Here is a 13,512-nt window from a genome sequence, read left to right on the forward strand (position 1 = left end):
TTTTTTATTTTCTTATGTCTTGATATGTTTCAATCCATATTACAAGTTGTTTTATTTCCCAACAATTGAAGAAAAGTTTTGCGGTTTAAACCATAATTACGTGGTTTACTAATTAACTATCTTAAACTTTATTAGAGGACTAAATGGAACTTTTTTAATGATTCTTACCGAACATTTTTTTTTATATAAATTTTCACCAAATAAAGCATTCCAATGAGTTTCCACTTTTCTTAAACCATTTATTTAAATTTCATTTATTTAATAAATTTTTTAATATATATAAATTATCAGGTTTTAAATTTTTCAATTTTAAATTAGTCATCATTATAAATAACATATCAAAGCCTTTAAATGCTAATGATATTCTCTTTAATTTTTACATTATCTTCTAAAAGAGACAATTTAACTACAATTACTTCACATTTCAAGATTGCCAATAAATAATTACTAAAGTCTATCAACTAAAAGTAAAACTTTATCTTGCATTATTGCTATACATCTCAATACTATATACAGAAATGTGGTATTCATATAGTCTATAAAAACTTATCCTTTCTTTTCTCTGCTTCAAAAGCTTCTATATGCCATGTTGGTGTTTTAGTTTAACATGTGTGTAGGTTGTGCATGCATTTTCTGGGAAAGGTGATAATTTAATTTGGAAGAAATATATTGAATTTACATGAATTGAGATTGGCCTAAATATGAGATATTTCAAGACTTTTTAGGATAGACTTGAAGAGGAACCGACTCATCAGCCCTTGAGTGGGTATGAGTGGAAAATTATAATTCAGAGGAAGTATAATTTTTGTAACGGTTCACTATGCCAACCGATAGTAGTTTTGCTATTCTTTGATAATTAATGATGTAACATAAATTTATAATGCTTGCAAGTTGCAATGCATGTTTATTTTTTTAATTGGTTATTTTCATTTATGTTTAGTTTTTCCATCAAATAATATTATTATCAATTTCAGGTTAAAATTACTATTTACATGAGTTGAGTTTAGTAGCACAATTTTAAAGAATTACAAGTAGTAGTTTTTGAAAATTTAATTTAATAAATGAATACTTAATATATATTTGTATGTATATATATATATGCGAAAACTTCGGGTTAGGTTTTTTGCCACTTCTTGTGGCTTTAATATATTTTTATTCATCAATATATATATATATATATATATATATATATATATATATATATATATATATATATATATATATATATATATTTGTATGTATATATATATCCTATAGAGATAAAAAAATATTAATATTTTAAATATTCATTAAAAAAATTATCAAAATAATTTATAATTGAGAGGACCAAATAAATATTTTTATGAGTTTTGAAATAAGATAAAATACTTATTTAATTTTTAAAAGTTGTTATTAATAGATAATTTTCATTAGTTTTTCAATTTAAATAAAATATTTGTACCAAATAAGTATTCTTATGGATTTTAAATTTTTAAAAAAATATTTATTTTAATTTTTAGTTAATTCTCATAAATTTTTCAAATTGAATAAATAAATATTTATTTTTTCATGAATTATTAAATGTTATATTTTAGCTATTATTTTTTGAATTTATTTTGAAAATATACCTATTAATAAGATTCCGTGCAATTGCACGGGCTTACGACTAGTGAAGAAGGAAATCGACTAAAGTTATTGTTTGTAAGGTATTAAAGGCAGAAAGCTCAACCACAACGAACCACTTCAGCAAAAGGGGCAATTCATCAAGATGGCTCTATTGCTGGTCAAATTAACTAATAACTTCTTCACGCGCTTGCTTCTAGAATTCAAGTGTTATTCTTATTTGGCAAAACTCATTCCGAGGTCCCTATATTTTAGCACTTATATTCAAGAAATTCCTACTCTAAAAATACTGTCTTTTCGGTCTCTATACTTGCCCAATTTTCATTTTTCATGCTCTTTTCTATGATTAAAAGACAAAAAAATATAAGTATAGGGACCGGAAAACACACAAAAGTATTAAAGGTTTTGAGATGGATTTAGCCTTGTTATTTTCACTTGACTTTCTTCTTTTCTTCCAGAAATAGAATCTAATTTAGATTAGTTAGACTAAATAATATATCACTTAAAATTGTATTATAAAATTTAACTTAAATTTTTGTACTAAACATATTTTTTTAATAAAACTTTTAATTCTTTTATTGAATTAACTTTTATATCTTTAATTTATTGATGAATCTATTTTCTTTGCTCACGTATCGAAATCTTATTTTCTTAACATTTTATATTTAATATGTTAAAATTGTATTTTTTTTCCTTCTATTTTTAATTATGTAAAGTTTTAATTGATGAATATTTTTTATCCATTTGATAGTTATTTACTATTTGAAAATATTTCCAATTAATTGTTCTATTTTAAACACTTCATGATTGAAAAATTTATGGATATGAACAATGATAAAGAATATGAAATTAGATGAAGATAACTCTAAAATATACTTTTTATTTTTATATTTCTTCCTTTGAGTTTCTATGACTGTATTAAAATTGATAAGTTAAAAATTTAAATATGAATACGTATTTTGTTTTAGATAATTTCAACTTAAAATCTACTATTGGACAGTTTTTCAATTTTGGCAAGAAACCGAACAGTGAATTGCGAATGTTGCGGGCGTGTCAGGAAGAGGATTTTCAATTTGTGTGTGATCTTGACTTCGTAACGAGCGATTGTGGACTTGGTTAACCTTATAACAAGTATTCCAAATTATGTTAAGTAAACAAGAATGCAAATGCGAAAAATATATTGAATTCAACTTGTAAATGTGATTACAAGATTGAAGAATAAGAAAAATACAAGTGTTTGTGAGTACTTTTTCGTTGGGCGATTTTTTTGTGGATTTGTTCAAGGGTTAAAAATGACAAAGTGTTATTCTATTTATATGGAATGTGGTGGCAGTTGAAACCTCTTCCAACTCCTTTCAGTTGTCTTAGAACTTCTTGATGAAGCCTCCAGCCTTTTGAAACTTCAATACCCACGTTCTACAGCATGACTTTATCAAGAACCGTTTATTCTACGTAGCATGGCTTCATGTGTTACATCTAAAACTTCCAATTCAACTCCATAGAAGTTTTTCCATGTTCTCCTCTCTTTTCCACTCGTGGGAAGTTGAATTTTCTCCTTAAAATTCTATACCCACCATCTGTAACTTTCTTTTCTATCTTTAAACTTGCGATGTTTCCATGTTATACGTCTATAGCTTCCCATGCACAGTTGTGAACATTTTACCCACGTTCAACTCCTTTTCCAACTCCTAAGAAATTGCATTTTATTTTTTAAAGTCATGTGTTCACGTTATCATGTTTATCTTCTAGTTTTTGACTCAAACCTCTTTTATATACCTCTGCAACCTCTTGTATATTTTCATGGTTACAAGATCAATGGTTTATAAAAACTCAAAGAGGCTCAAGATGACATGATTTGGGTGAGCATTTTGTTGTTTTAAAAACGAAGGCGTTGATTGTTGCTTTATTTGCACTTACAACTCAATTACTCTGCAGATCACAGCCTACTCGGCGAGCAGGTATGTACTCGACGAGTAGGTTCTTAATTGGCATCTTGTGTTTTGTAAAATTTCTGCTGCTTTTGGCCCTCAACCTCTTGTGTGTTCTTGAGACCTCTTGTCTCTTCTTGTCTTCAAAACATTGCAGACTTATGCCTATTCATTTGGATCCAAAAAAATGATGTTTGGCCAAGCATATGTTGGTCAAGCCCCTAGGATGTCCTAAGCTATAACAACTTTGTCCTGCTCGTCGAGTAAAGTGGGTACTCGACGAGTAGGACTATGTTTGTTGTCGATTAGAGCCAACTTCTAGAGGTTTTCTTCAACCTCTCGAGGTTTGGATCTCAATATACATTCAGAATTTCCATGTTCTCCATGTGCTTGAGCCTAACCATGAAACTTTTGGAAAATTTACTAAAAATACCACTTTTTTGAAAAAACTTTCTTTTTTACCATGTTTTTCTAAAGACTTTCTTTTATACCAGATTTTTTTATTTTTATTTACTTTTATACCAGATTTGTTTATTTTTATTTACTTTTATACCAGATTTATTTTTTTGAAAAAAATAAATAAAAAATAAACAAAAAATAAATAAAAAATAAACAAAAAATAAACTAAAGATAAACATAAAATAAATATGACGGATAAATATGGCATATTTGAAAAAACTTTATTTTACATAGTAAAAAAAGTAAGTTTTTCACTTTTTCTAGTATTTTTGTAAAAATTCCGAAACTTTTTAAAAAATAAAATGGGCTTGGGCCTATGTACGTGGATTTTGAAAAAAATTTAAATATGGGTCTAACACTTACATATATTAATTTTATTTAGGTATCTCTTTTCATGTGCAAGTGTAGATAGAAATTTGTTTGAATTTGAAAAAATTATTATCCAACCGAGAAATTTTATTATACTAATGATATATACATGTTAGATATAAGGGAGATATAACATCTAAAAGAAGATCCTTTAATTTTATCTAATCATTGCACTTAATTTAATTCAAATTTTTAGATCCTTTTTGGACGAAAAAGGAGTGTGTATTACACCTGCCGTGAAAGTCGTATGAAACCAAATTTGAATGTCTTCGTAACTCGACACGTTGGAAAAATAGGTTGCATCATTAAACTTAAAGAGAGACCTACTAAATATAAATTTGTAAATACAAGAGCCTATTGAACAAAAAAAAACATAAAAATAGGACCGAACAAAATAAAAATTTTAAAATATGAGGGCCTCTTGTAAATTTTGACATGAAAATTGTAAATTATTTGCTGATGACTGAACCACACGCTCTCAAATTTTGTCTATAAAAGACCCCTTAAATAGAAAACAAATAACACATGCATCTATTGAATAATAAATTTTGAAAAAAAATAGATAAATAAAAAAATTAAAATACAAGGGTCTTTTAATGGTTTAAACCTAATACGAATAATTCTACATTTTAGGTATTTTTTTGAAAAAATCTTAGTAATTATTTCTAGATATAGTTTGAATCGTTTATGTCCAAGATTTTATGACTTATATTCACCGGCCGTCTCTAAAGTTAGAGCCTTTTATTATTGATGTTCCTAATTTTTAATTTCAGTCAGTAAACCTCTTGAACTTTGATTTGAAAGTTAGCGAATTCCTTCCATCCAATTTTTGGTTAATACCGTTAACGTTTGGTGACGTGTCACTTAAAAAAATAAAAAATAAATAAAACACTCCATATCATCTGATACGCCATAAAATCAAAACACCTGCCACCATTAATTTCAATCACCCACCAACACTGAAGCTCGTCGTCGCTGGTCCCTTTGTCTTGAGACGAACTCATCAGGGTTCTTCTGAAGATCGAACGACACGTGGAATGATGGGTCGAGGTAAAAATGATGGGTCTTTATTTTGGAGGTTGCTCCAGCGTCGAGGTGAAACTGATGAGGAGACGTTATGATAGTAGCTGGATATCAGGATGCTGGAGATGAGGGGCGCTAGAGAAGAGGTGGAGGTAGCAGTAGTAGTTAGAATGGGAGGTGGTGGCAGTGACAGCTGCATATCAGCTTTAGGGTTTTTAATTTTTTTTTGTCAAAAGGTCCTAAAGTTAGGGACAGTTGGTATATATAAGCCAGAAAATTATACAACATAATGGTTGTATGATATCATTCGTGCAACAAAATAATGAGACGCTAGACATATGAAAATATTTAATGATTAAGAAAATAAATAATAATTAAAAAATTACTATCGCAAATTTTCCCTAAATTTATTAGAAATATAACATGGCACAATCGTTGCATAAAATTAGAGGTGGCCATGGGCCGGTTCAGCCCATGAACTGGATCAGAACCAGCCCTGTTAAACTTGGCCCGAAACCGGTCAAACTCCGAATCGAGCAAAAATTGGCTGAAACCGTGCGGAAGTCAGTTCCAGGGCGGTTCAAATTTTCTTTGAACCAGAACCGTCAACCCTTTAAAAAGATAAAATATTTAAAATACCTAGTGTACATATATTTACAAGAGTAATCACTAAACATTTTATTATATTTATTTTTAGTATATTTTACCATATATATATAATTATTTATTTTTAAATATATCATATAACATATATTATATAATTAAGGGTTATGCCTACCATATAGCATAACCTTTAGCGTTTTTCTCAATTTAAGCACATACTACTATTTTTCTCAAATATTAGCACAACCTTTTAAATATTTTTATTTATTAGCCTACTTCCCGTTTTCGGTCATTGGAATCCAACGTGGCTCGCCAGATTGCCTCGCCAGCTCTAGCGTGGCCTTGTTTATGCGACGTCGTTTTGGATTATTTCTAACATATAGCACGAACTAACATTTTTTCTCAAATATTAGAACAACCTTTCAAATATTTTTAAATTTTAGCCTAAAGCCCGTTTCCGGCTATTGGAATCCAATGTGCACATTTAAGAATAATAAATGCATATTTATCATAAAATAATATATGTAGGGTTGTGAATTTATGTTATAAAAATTTGCTAGGTATTCTGAACAAGCATATACTTCAGAAATACATCACTTCTGTTAAAAAACTTATCGAGTACTAAATTAATTTAGTTATTTAACTTATTTTGATTTTTTGTTTTTGAACTTAGGGTTTTGATGTTGATCAGACTTCTGATTCCGATATTTTTTTCTAAAATTTTGTTGGATGTTTTTATTGAAAGATTTTATGCTTCTCATTTTATAGTATTAATGTTAAGGTTGTGAATTTCTGACTACGATGTTAGAGTTTGTGAATTTATAATTGTGATTTTAGAGTTGTGAATTTATGATTGTGATGTTAGGGTTAGTTGTGCTAATATTTGAGACAAAATGGTAGTTCGTGCTATTAAGTAGGAATAATCCAAAACGATGTCGCATGAAGAAGTCTGCGCTGGTGCTGACGAGACAATCCGGCGAGCCACGTTGAATTCCAATGGTCGGAAACGAAACGTGGGCTAAAATTTAAAAACATTTGAAAGGTTGTGCTAATATTAAGACAAATGATAATATGTGTTTAAATTGCAAAAAACGATAAAATTATACTATTTGATAGGAATAACCCTATAATTAATCAAATATTTGTTTTCTTTTCTACTGTTTAATTAGTTTGAAATTATCAATCATATTTATATTTAGTTGAATTGTATTTAATTTTTTTATATATTATTCAAATATTTAATTTTTCATATTTAGACTTGACTAGTTCTAATCATTGATTTTATATAGATCAAATATTTGTCTTTTCATAACTCCAAACAACTAATGATCTTAATTATATCTATAATACATCAGATATACTTAGTTGAATGGTATTAATTTAAAATTTAATTTTATAATAATTTTTTTATTGTTTAATTATTTTTAAATATTTAATATTGGTTACAATCAAGTGAGATCTATATTTTGATTTTATATTCAAAAAATATTTTTTCAAAGGTTGAAATTTAAACGAGAATCGGATTTCGAACTGGTTCCATTTTTCTATTTTACTTTAAGTGAATATAGTAAGTCAATACAAAAAATTATAGGATTGGAATTTCCTCAAGTTCAAATGAATTTGAGAGAGTCACGTTCACAATCTATACCGTTTATTATAAAATGAACGGTATAAATTAATTTAATTAAAATTATATTTTTTTAATCTATCCCGTTTACATGACTCCTTTAAGTTTAAAATGTAATTTCAGAAAATCCCAATCCAAAGTCATGATATCCACGTGATTTCCTCCTACTTTACCAAAACTACTCCTAACAAATTTTCAAAACACTCGCACACACCAAGCCAACTCTTCCCGCCGTCTCCATCAATCGCTATTCTTACGCGTGTCAGCCACGCTCCTGTAACGCATATGTTTGTTTCTCTCATTCAGAGCGCTAATTTTAAGCTATGCGTATTGCGCACCCATCCCAAATAATAATCTCTCTCATCGATAAAAAGATAGCCAAATTTTCATCTTTCAAAATTACTGTTACAACCAGAATCGCTGCTGCTAATTCATTTTCATCAATGGCGGATTCTACTGATAATACTAATACTGTTGTGAGTAGCGATAACGATGTTTCCACCGTCGTCTCCGCCGCAGAAGAGGACGCGAAGTTCGGTTTCACTAGGCCTGAGATGTACCAGTTAAATCTGAGTGGTACTGTTAATCAGTATGACCGACACGTTTTTCTTTGCTTTAACAAGGCGGACGCGTGGCTCCCACGTGTGGAGGAGTCTCAGACTGATCCTCTCCCTAAGCTCTTATCCTCCGCTGTCAAAGCTCGCAAGGATGATATCACCGTTAAGGTAATTATTTTAATTTTCTTTTGTTTCTATTTTAATTGGTTTACGTGCGTTAGTTAATTTTTGTTTTGAAATTTTTGTATGGATAGACATTGGTGACTGTATGCGAAGGAGGTGAAGGGACTCTGTTTGAAAATGGCGATGTGTTGATTTTCCCTGATAAGATCAAATACAAGTGAGTTCTATTTTAGATACTGACTACTGTTAATTTCATTTCTACTAGAAATTTTGAGATATGGATGTGTGTATTTCCATTTCGATGTTCGGATTTAGAAAACAGTTGTGCCATGTCATTCATGCAACAAAGCGCTGAGATGTTTGCTATGTTAGAATATTTAATGATAAAATAATAAATAATAATTAAAGATTACTTATCGTAAATGCTTGGCTTGCCGTAAATATGACATGGCGCAAAGATACACACTCTTGGATTTATAGTTAAATTATGATTGGTTTTTGGTGGAATTTATTAGTCACTAAGAAGGTAAATAGAGAATTGTTGGTTATATTGTTACTTGCATGTTTGTTATTTTTCATAATAACCTGATTTTTATCTATTCCACAATTTGCTCTTAGTTTTGAAAAACAAAAAGGGAGTTTAAGGTGTGCTTCGCTTCAAGATTTTGCTGATAATGAGATATTGCATATTATTTTGTAACAGTAATGTAGTGCTAAGAACACGGGAATTTTGTTAGCGATGTGATTTTAGTTTAATTGCCACTGTTGTATTTTGATTTTTTTAAATTTGCGTGATTTCGTATGCAAAGGTGTTTGAAGGAATCGGATGTCGCTGGCTTCGTTGACGATGTTCTTGTAAATGGAAAACCATGGGCTTTAGGAGCGCAAGAGGTTCTTACTGGATCACACGTATTTGTGTGTGCTCATGCTAGCCGCGATAAGAGATGTGGTGTTTGTGGACCAATTCTGATAACAAAACTCAAAGAGGGAATTGAATCTCGAGGACTGGAAGGTCAAGTCTTTGTTAGTGCTTGCTCTCATATTGGGGGCCACAAATATGCCGGAAACTTGATCATTTATTCTCCTGAATCTGTGGGAAAAATTATGGGCCATTGGTAAAATACTTAAATTCTTTTTTTTTCTTGTAGATTAATTGTAAAAGTAAATACTAAATTGTAAATTATTGTTCTTCTAACAGGTATGGCTATGTTACTCCTGATGATGTACCTGAAATTTTGGATCAACATATCAGCAAGGGAGAAGTGATTGAGCGTCTTTGGAGGTATATCATCTTAGTAATGTAAACTATGTCTTTTGGTGTTAGTTTCTAGATTGGTGAATGATTTTAATATGTATTATCAGTTGTTTGTTATCACTGTCTTGATTGTTCACCTTCGTTGCCATGACATGTTTTGTTTGACATTAAGTTGTTCTCTTACTATTTTCTTGTTTATACTGGTTAGTGAAGTGGTGTGGAGCTTGTTTGTAAGCCTGTTATAAAATTACTCTGTACTTTGCTAGGGATTTGATGTTTCTGAAAGTGGTTTCATTTTGGTCTTGTATGTAAGTAACTTTAGGCAGTGCCTTATACTGTAATTTGCCGTACCTTCCATCAATTTTTGGACTTAAAATAAGTAGAGTTATCACAAATATATTGGATTTAAGGTTTACCAGAGTCCAGCTTTTATTCAACGTTTTACTTTTGATGCGTAGTTCTTATAGACAAGGCAATGAAGGTAATGAACATAATAGGTGACTTCCATGAAACTTTCTTTTTACCCATGCTAATTGCTTTCTTATAATGTTTGATGCGGCAATTGGAGGCATTGCTTCCTTTTCCCTCGGGAATTACTCTGCTCGTACTTGAAGCATTACTTGTACATTTAAGTAGCATGAATTGACTCAACTGCAGGGGGAAAATGGGGGCATTGACTGAAGAGGATGAGAAGGTGACTGAGGAAAAGCTTCCAAATGGAAAAAATATTGAGGAAAAACTTGAAGAAAGCAACACTGAGTTCAACAAAGAGAATGTGGGTGGGTGTTGCCAGGGTTCTAATGGTTTTTCATGCTGCAGAGATGGAGTAACCGAAGACAAGAAACAGAACGAAATCAGTGAAGTGCATGAAAAGAAGGGGCAAGGTAAATTGTCGAGCTGGATATCATCATTGGAACAGAGTGATGTTCTTGCAGCTGTTGCCGTAGCTGGAGCAGTCGCAACAATTGCAGTGGCTTATAGCTTACTTAAAAGGTCAGGCTGAAAGATGCCTTCTACTCTTCATAGCATTTTATAGGCAGATACCGTAGAACCGAAAATAATCCTCCAAATCACGAATTCTGGGGAAAATGATATATACACGTGATTGATGCAAGAGCGGAGAGTATCACCATATTTTAGCTGGACTCCGCACTTTATTTTCTTAAATTTACGATTGATCAATATTATTACTATAGTGACAGAAAATTTGTTGAATGATTCTTGTTAATGTTGGAAAACTGTTTTGATGATAATTGATTTTGATGTTAAATAGATCTTTTGCGAGTCTGTGACAGCACTGACAGGTGATTGCAGGCTGTAATGTTTGATTGATAAATTTAGATGAATTAATTATGTACTGAGCTTTGCAATCATCTCCTCCACCAGCTTAAGAGTTGTTCCAATGACTGTCTCCCCTTCGGCATCAATTTGTTGCATAATCTGTTCTATAAGTTGATGCTTCGATTGTTTTCCTCTCGAGCCATAACCCGAGTAATCTCTCAAGAGCAGTAACAGTTCTCGAGCAGTATCTTTAGCCCTCCATGTTCCATCCACACTTAACTGAAGAAGTCCAGGCATGACACCTTCTCTTAAAATCAATCCTCTGTATTCATCTCCGCAACTCTGACATATTAGAAGCAGAATTGCGGAGGCATGCTCTTTGCACTGCGGGGAACCCTCTTCGAGGTTCTCAACCAATGTCTGGATCGCCCCTCCTGTAGTGGCGGTTTGAAGAACCGCATCTTCTGATAACGTTGTGATATTCTCGAGTAGCGCCATTGCTTTCTCCACTAACCGTGATGATTTCTCGTAGCTGTTGTGAATTATCTGCAGCAGTATCAAAACTGCCCCGGAAGAGACAACGGACGGAATAATTTGCTGGCAAGTCGAGAGATTGTGGAGAGTTGCTAATGCGTCGAGCTTAGCTTGCATGCTAAAGCAGGTTGGACCATCTTCACCAAGGATTCCAACAATTAGTGGAATAGCACCAAAAGAAGTAATTGTTAACTTATTTGCTGAACAAGAAGAAAGAATCAATAATGCAGCTACTACAATCTCAATCAATGTCTCGTCTTCGCATTGGAGAAGCTCTAACAAGACCGGTACGATCCCTGATTTCACAATCCGAATCTTGTTCCTACAAAATAATTATTAATTTATAATAGCCGACAAAAATCTTTTCATATATTATATAATAATACATGTACTAACCGTTCGCTGCCGAATGCAAGGCTGAGGAGAGCAAAGAGAGCGGCTTCAATGGCTCGATAATCTTGCGACTGAAGCATCAAAACCAAAGGCGAAATGATTCCTTTTTCGACCAACTTATGCCGTTGCTTGGGGCTGAATTTAGCAAGTTGATTAGCAGCCTGAATCTGTGCTTCTGTGCCTCCATTGAAAAGATGATGCACCACAATTTCCTCCATGCCGCTCTCTTTCTCTTTAATTTGATATAACAATAAGATATGTTATTGTTAAGAAGTAGTAGAAATAGTAGTGAAGCTGATATGGATGGTTGCTTGAGGTTGAGGATTTTGTGTTAAAAATCTTTTTTGGGGTAACCATTGTTTCAGATTGAAGCAACTTCCTATTCTCTTTTCATCAGCCTTTCTTTTATTTTTTTTCTGCTCCTTTATTTTTCATTTTCCGTTTTTCTTGAATGCTGATTTGGAAATTCAGTGTTGATTCTTGAGGATAATTATTTAACTTTCCTTTTATAGAAGCAAATGAAGTGAAGTAGCTTTTTGGCAGGTTAAAGAGAACTATAATACTGGCCATGTTTAACCTTGTACAGTGAATGACGATGAGATTAGGGCTGCGTATAATCAGAGAGGAAAGATTTGTCTTTCCCGAAACGAATTAAATTTAATAATTTTTAATAGTATCAATTTTGAATCTTTTAATGATGTGGTATCATTAAATGATTTGGCGTCATATTGTTGGCTGGTCCACGGATGATGTGGTGGACCGAGTCTATCTAAGAATTTCTCGTAGGCCTAATGGTATTAAAAAGTTAAGGGATTTTTAGATAAATACCTATTAAACATCTATTTATTCTCAAAAATACCTTTTGACCAAAATTAGTTGAAATTTACAGTTTGACTAATTCTTTTCATAAAAATACTTTTTTCATTTGCAAAAATACGATTTTCATTTACTAATGGTTTACTAACGGTTTGCTAAACGTCTGTCTATTATAAGTTCACTAACAGTTTACTAATGGTCTACTATCGGTTTACTTAAAAATCAAATTACTATTTTTCATTTTTAAATTATAAAATGTTAAATGAATGATTACTTAATTTATTAAAATTATTGGTGTACCATTAGTAAACCATTGGTTAACCAAAAACAAAATCATTATAGATACACAAGTGGAAAAAAAATTACATAAAAAATCACGAGCATTATAAAATAATAATTATAAATTTACCAACAGTTAACTCAAGGTTTACTAATGGTCCACTATCGGTTTACTTAAAAATCAAATTATTATTTTTTATTATAAAATTATAAAATGTTAAAATAAAGTGTTACTTAATTTACTATCAATTTATCAATAATATTATAAAAAATATACTAAATTAGTTTCAATTTTATTACTTTTATTTTACAATAAAAATAAACTTATTATTAATTTACTAACGGTTTACTAAACAAATAGCTTAGTTTACTAACGGTAAACTGTCTGTTTAACAGCCGTATTATAGAAAATGTAGATAAAAAAAACAAACCGCATGCATTTAATTGAAAATAATAATTAATGCTACACAATTTATAAATTTAAAACAAAAAGTTTTATGAACAATTAATAGGCTTTATTTAAACTTGAAACAAACCAATACCAATCCTCAGAAACTCATCTACACAACCACATTTTCCATATATATCAAGTGGGCTGCTTTCAACAACCACAGTGCTAAAACCTGATGCATAAACCTTAGCACGCACTTTCTTTCCTTGCTT

The 13,512-nt window shown here is 31.0% G+C and overlaps 2 protein-coding genes and 1 long non-coding RNA gene across 3 annotated transcripts; 2 read left to right on the top strand and 1 right to left on the bottom strand.

Annotated features, from left to right (window-relative positions):
- The first annotated feature begins 7,853 nt into the window (after positions 1-7,853).
- On the top strand, positions 7,854-10,818 carry LOC126673754 (altered inheritance of mitochondria protein 32). Its single transcript, XM_050368009.2, has 5 exons — positions 7,854-8,336; positions 8,423-8,508; positions 9,101-9,406; positions 9,490-9,573; positions 10,204-10,818. Exons 1-5 carry the CDS (start codon positions 7,935-7,937, stop codon positions 10,547-10,549), a joined length of 1,224 nt encoding a protein of 407 aa, XP_050223966.1. The 5' UTR covers positions 7,854-7,934; the 3' UTR covers positions 10,550-10,818.
- On the bottom strand, positions 10,804-11,972 carry LOC126673755 (U-box domain-containing protein 6). Its single transcript, XM_050368010.1, has 2 exons — positions 11,758-11,972; positions 10,804-11,683 (listed from the first exon to the last, which is right to left on the bottom strand). Exons 1-2 carry the CDS (start codon positions 11,970-11,972, stop codon positions 10,897-10,899), a joined length of 1,002 nt encoding a protein of 333 aa, XP_050223967.1. The 3' UTR covers positions 10,804-10,896.
- On the top strand, positions 11,558-12,147 carry LOC126673756 (uncharacterized). Its single transcript, XR_007639361.2, has 2 exons — positions 11,558-11,648; positions 11,778-12,147. It is a non-coding gene; the product is annotated as an uncharacterized LOC126673756 (long non-coding RNA).
- Positions 12,148-13,512: the final 1,365 nt, after the last annotated feature.

This window comes from Mercurialis annua, linkage group LG3, assembly GCF_937616625.2.
Source record: "Mercurialis annua linkage group LG3, ddMerAnnu1.2, whole genome shotgun sequence".
Classification (NCBI taxonomy): domain Eukaryota; kingdom Viridiplantae; phylum Streptophyta; class Magnoliopsida; order Malpighiales; family Euphorbiaceae; genus Mercurialis; species Mercurialis annua.

Bases quoted from the DNA above. Each gene is read 5' to 3' on its own strand.
- LOC126673754 (XM_050368009.2), top strand. From the start codon at position 7,935: ATGCGTATTGCGCACCCATCCCAAATAATAATCTCTCTCATCGATAAA. The intron at 9,407-9,489 runs GTAAAATACTTA...TTCTTCTAACAG, and splicing joins GGAAAAATTATGGGCCATTG to GTATGGCTATGTTACTCCTG. The intron at 9,574-10,203 runs GTATATCATCTT...ACTCAACTGCAG, and splicing joins GTGATTGAGCGTCTTTGGAG to GGGGAAAATGGGGGCATTGA.
- LOC126673755 (XM_050368010.1), bottom strand. From the start codon at position 11,972: ATGGAGGAAATTGTGGTGCATCATCTTTTCAATGGAGGCACAGAAGCA. The intron at 11,684-11,757 runs GTTAGTACATGT...ATTATTTTGTAG, and splicing joins CTTGCATTCGGCAGCGAACG to GAACAAGATTCGGATTGTGA.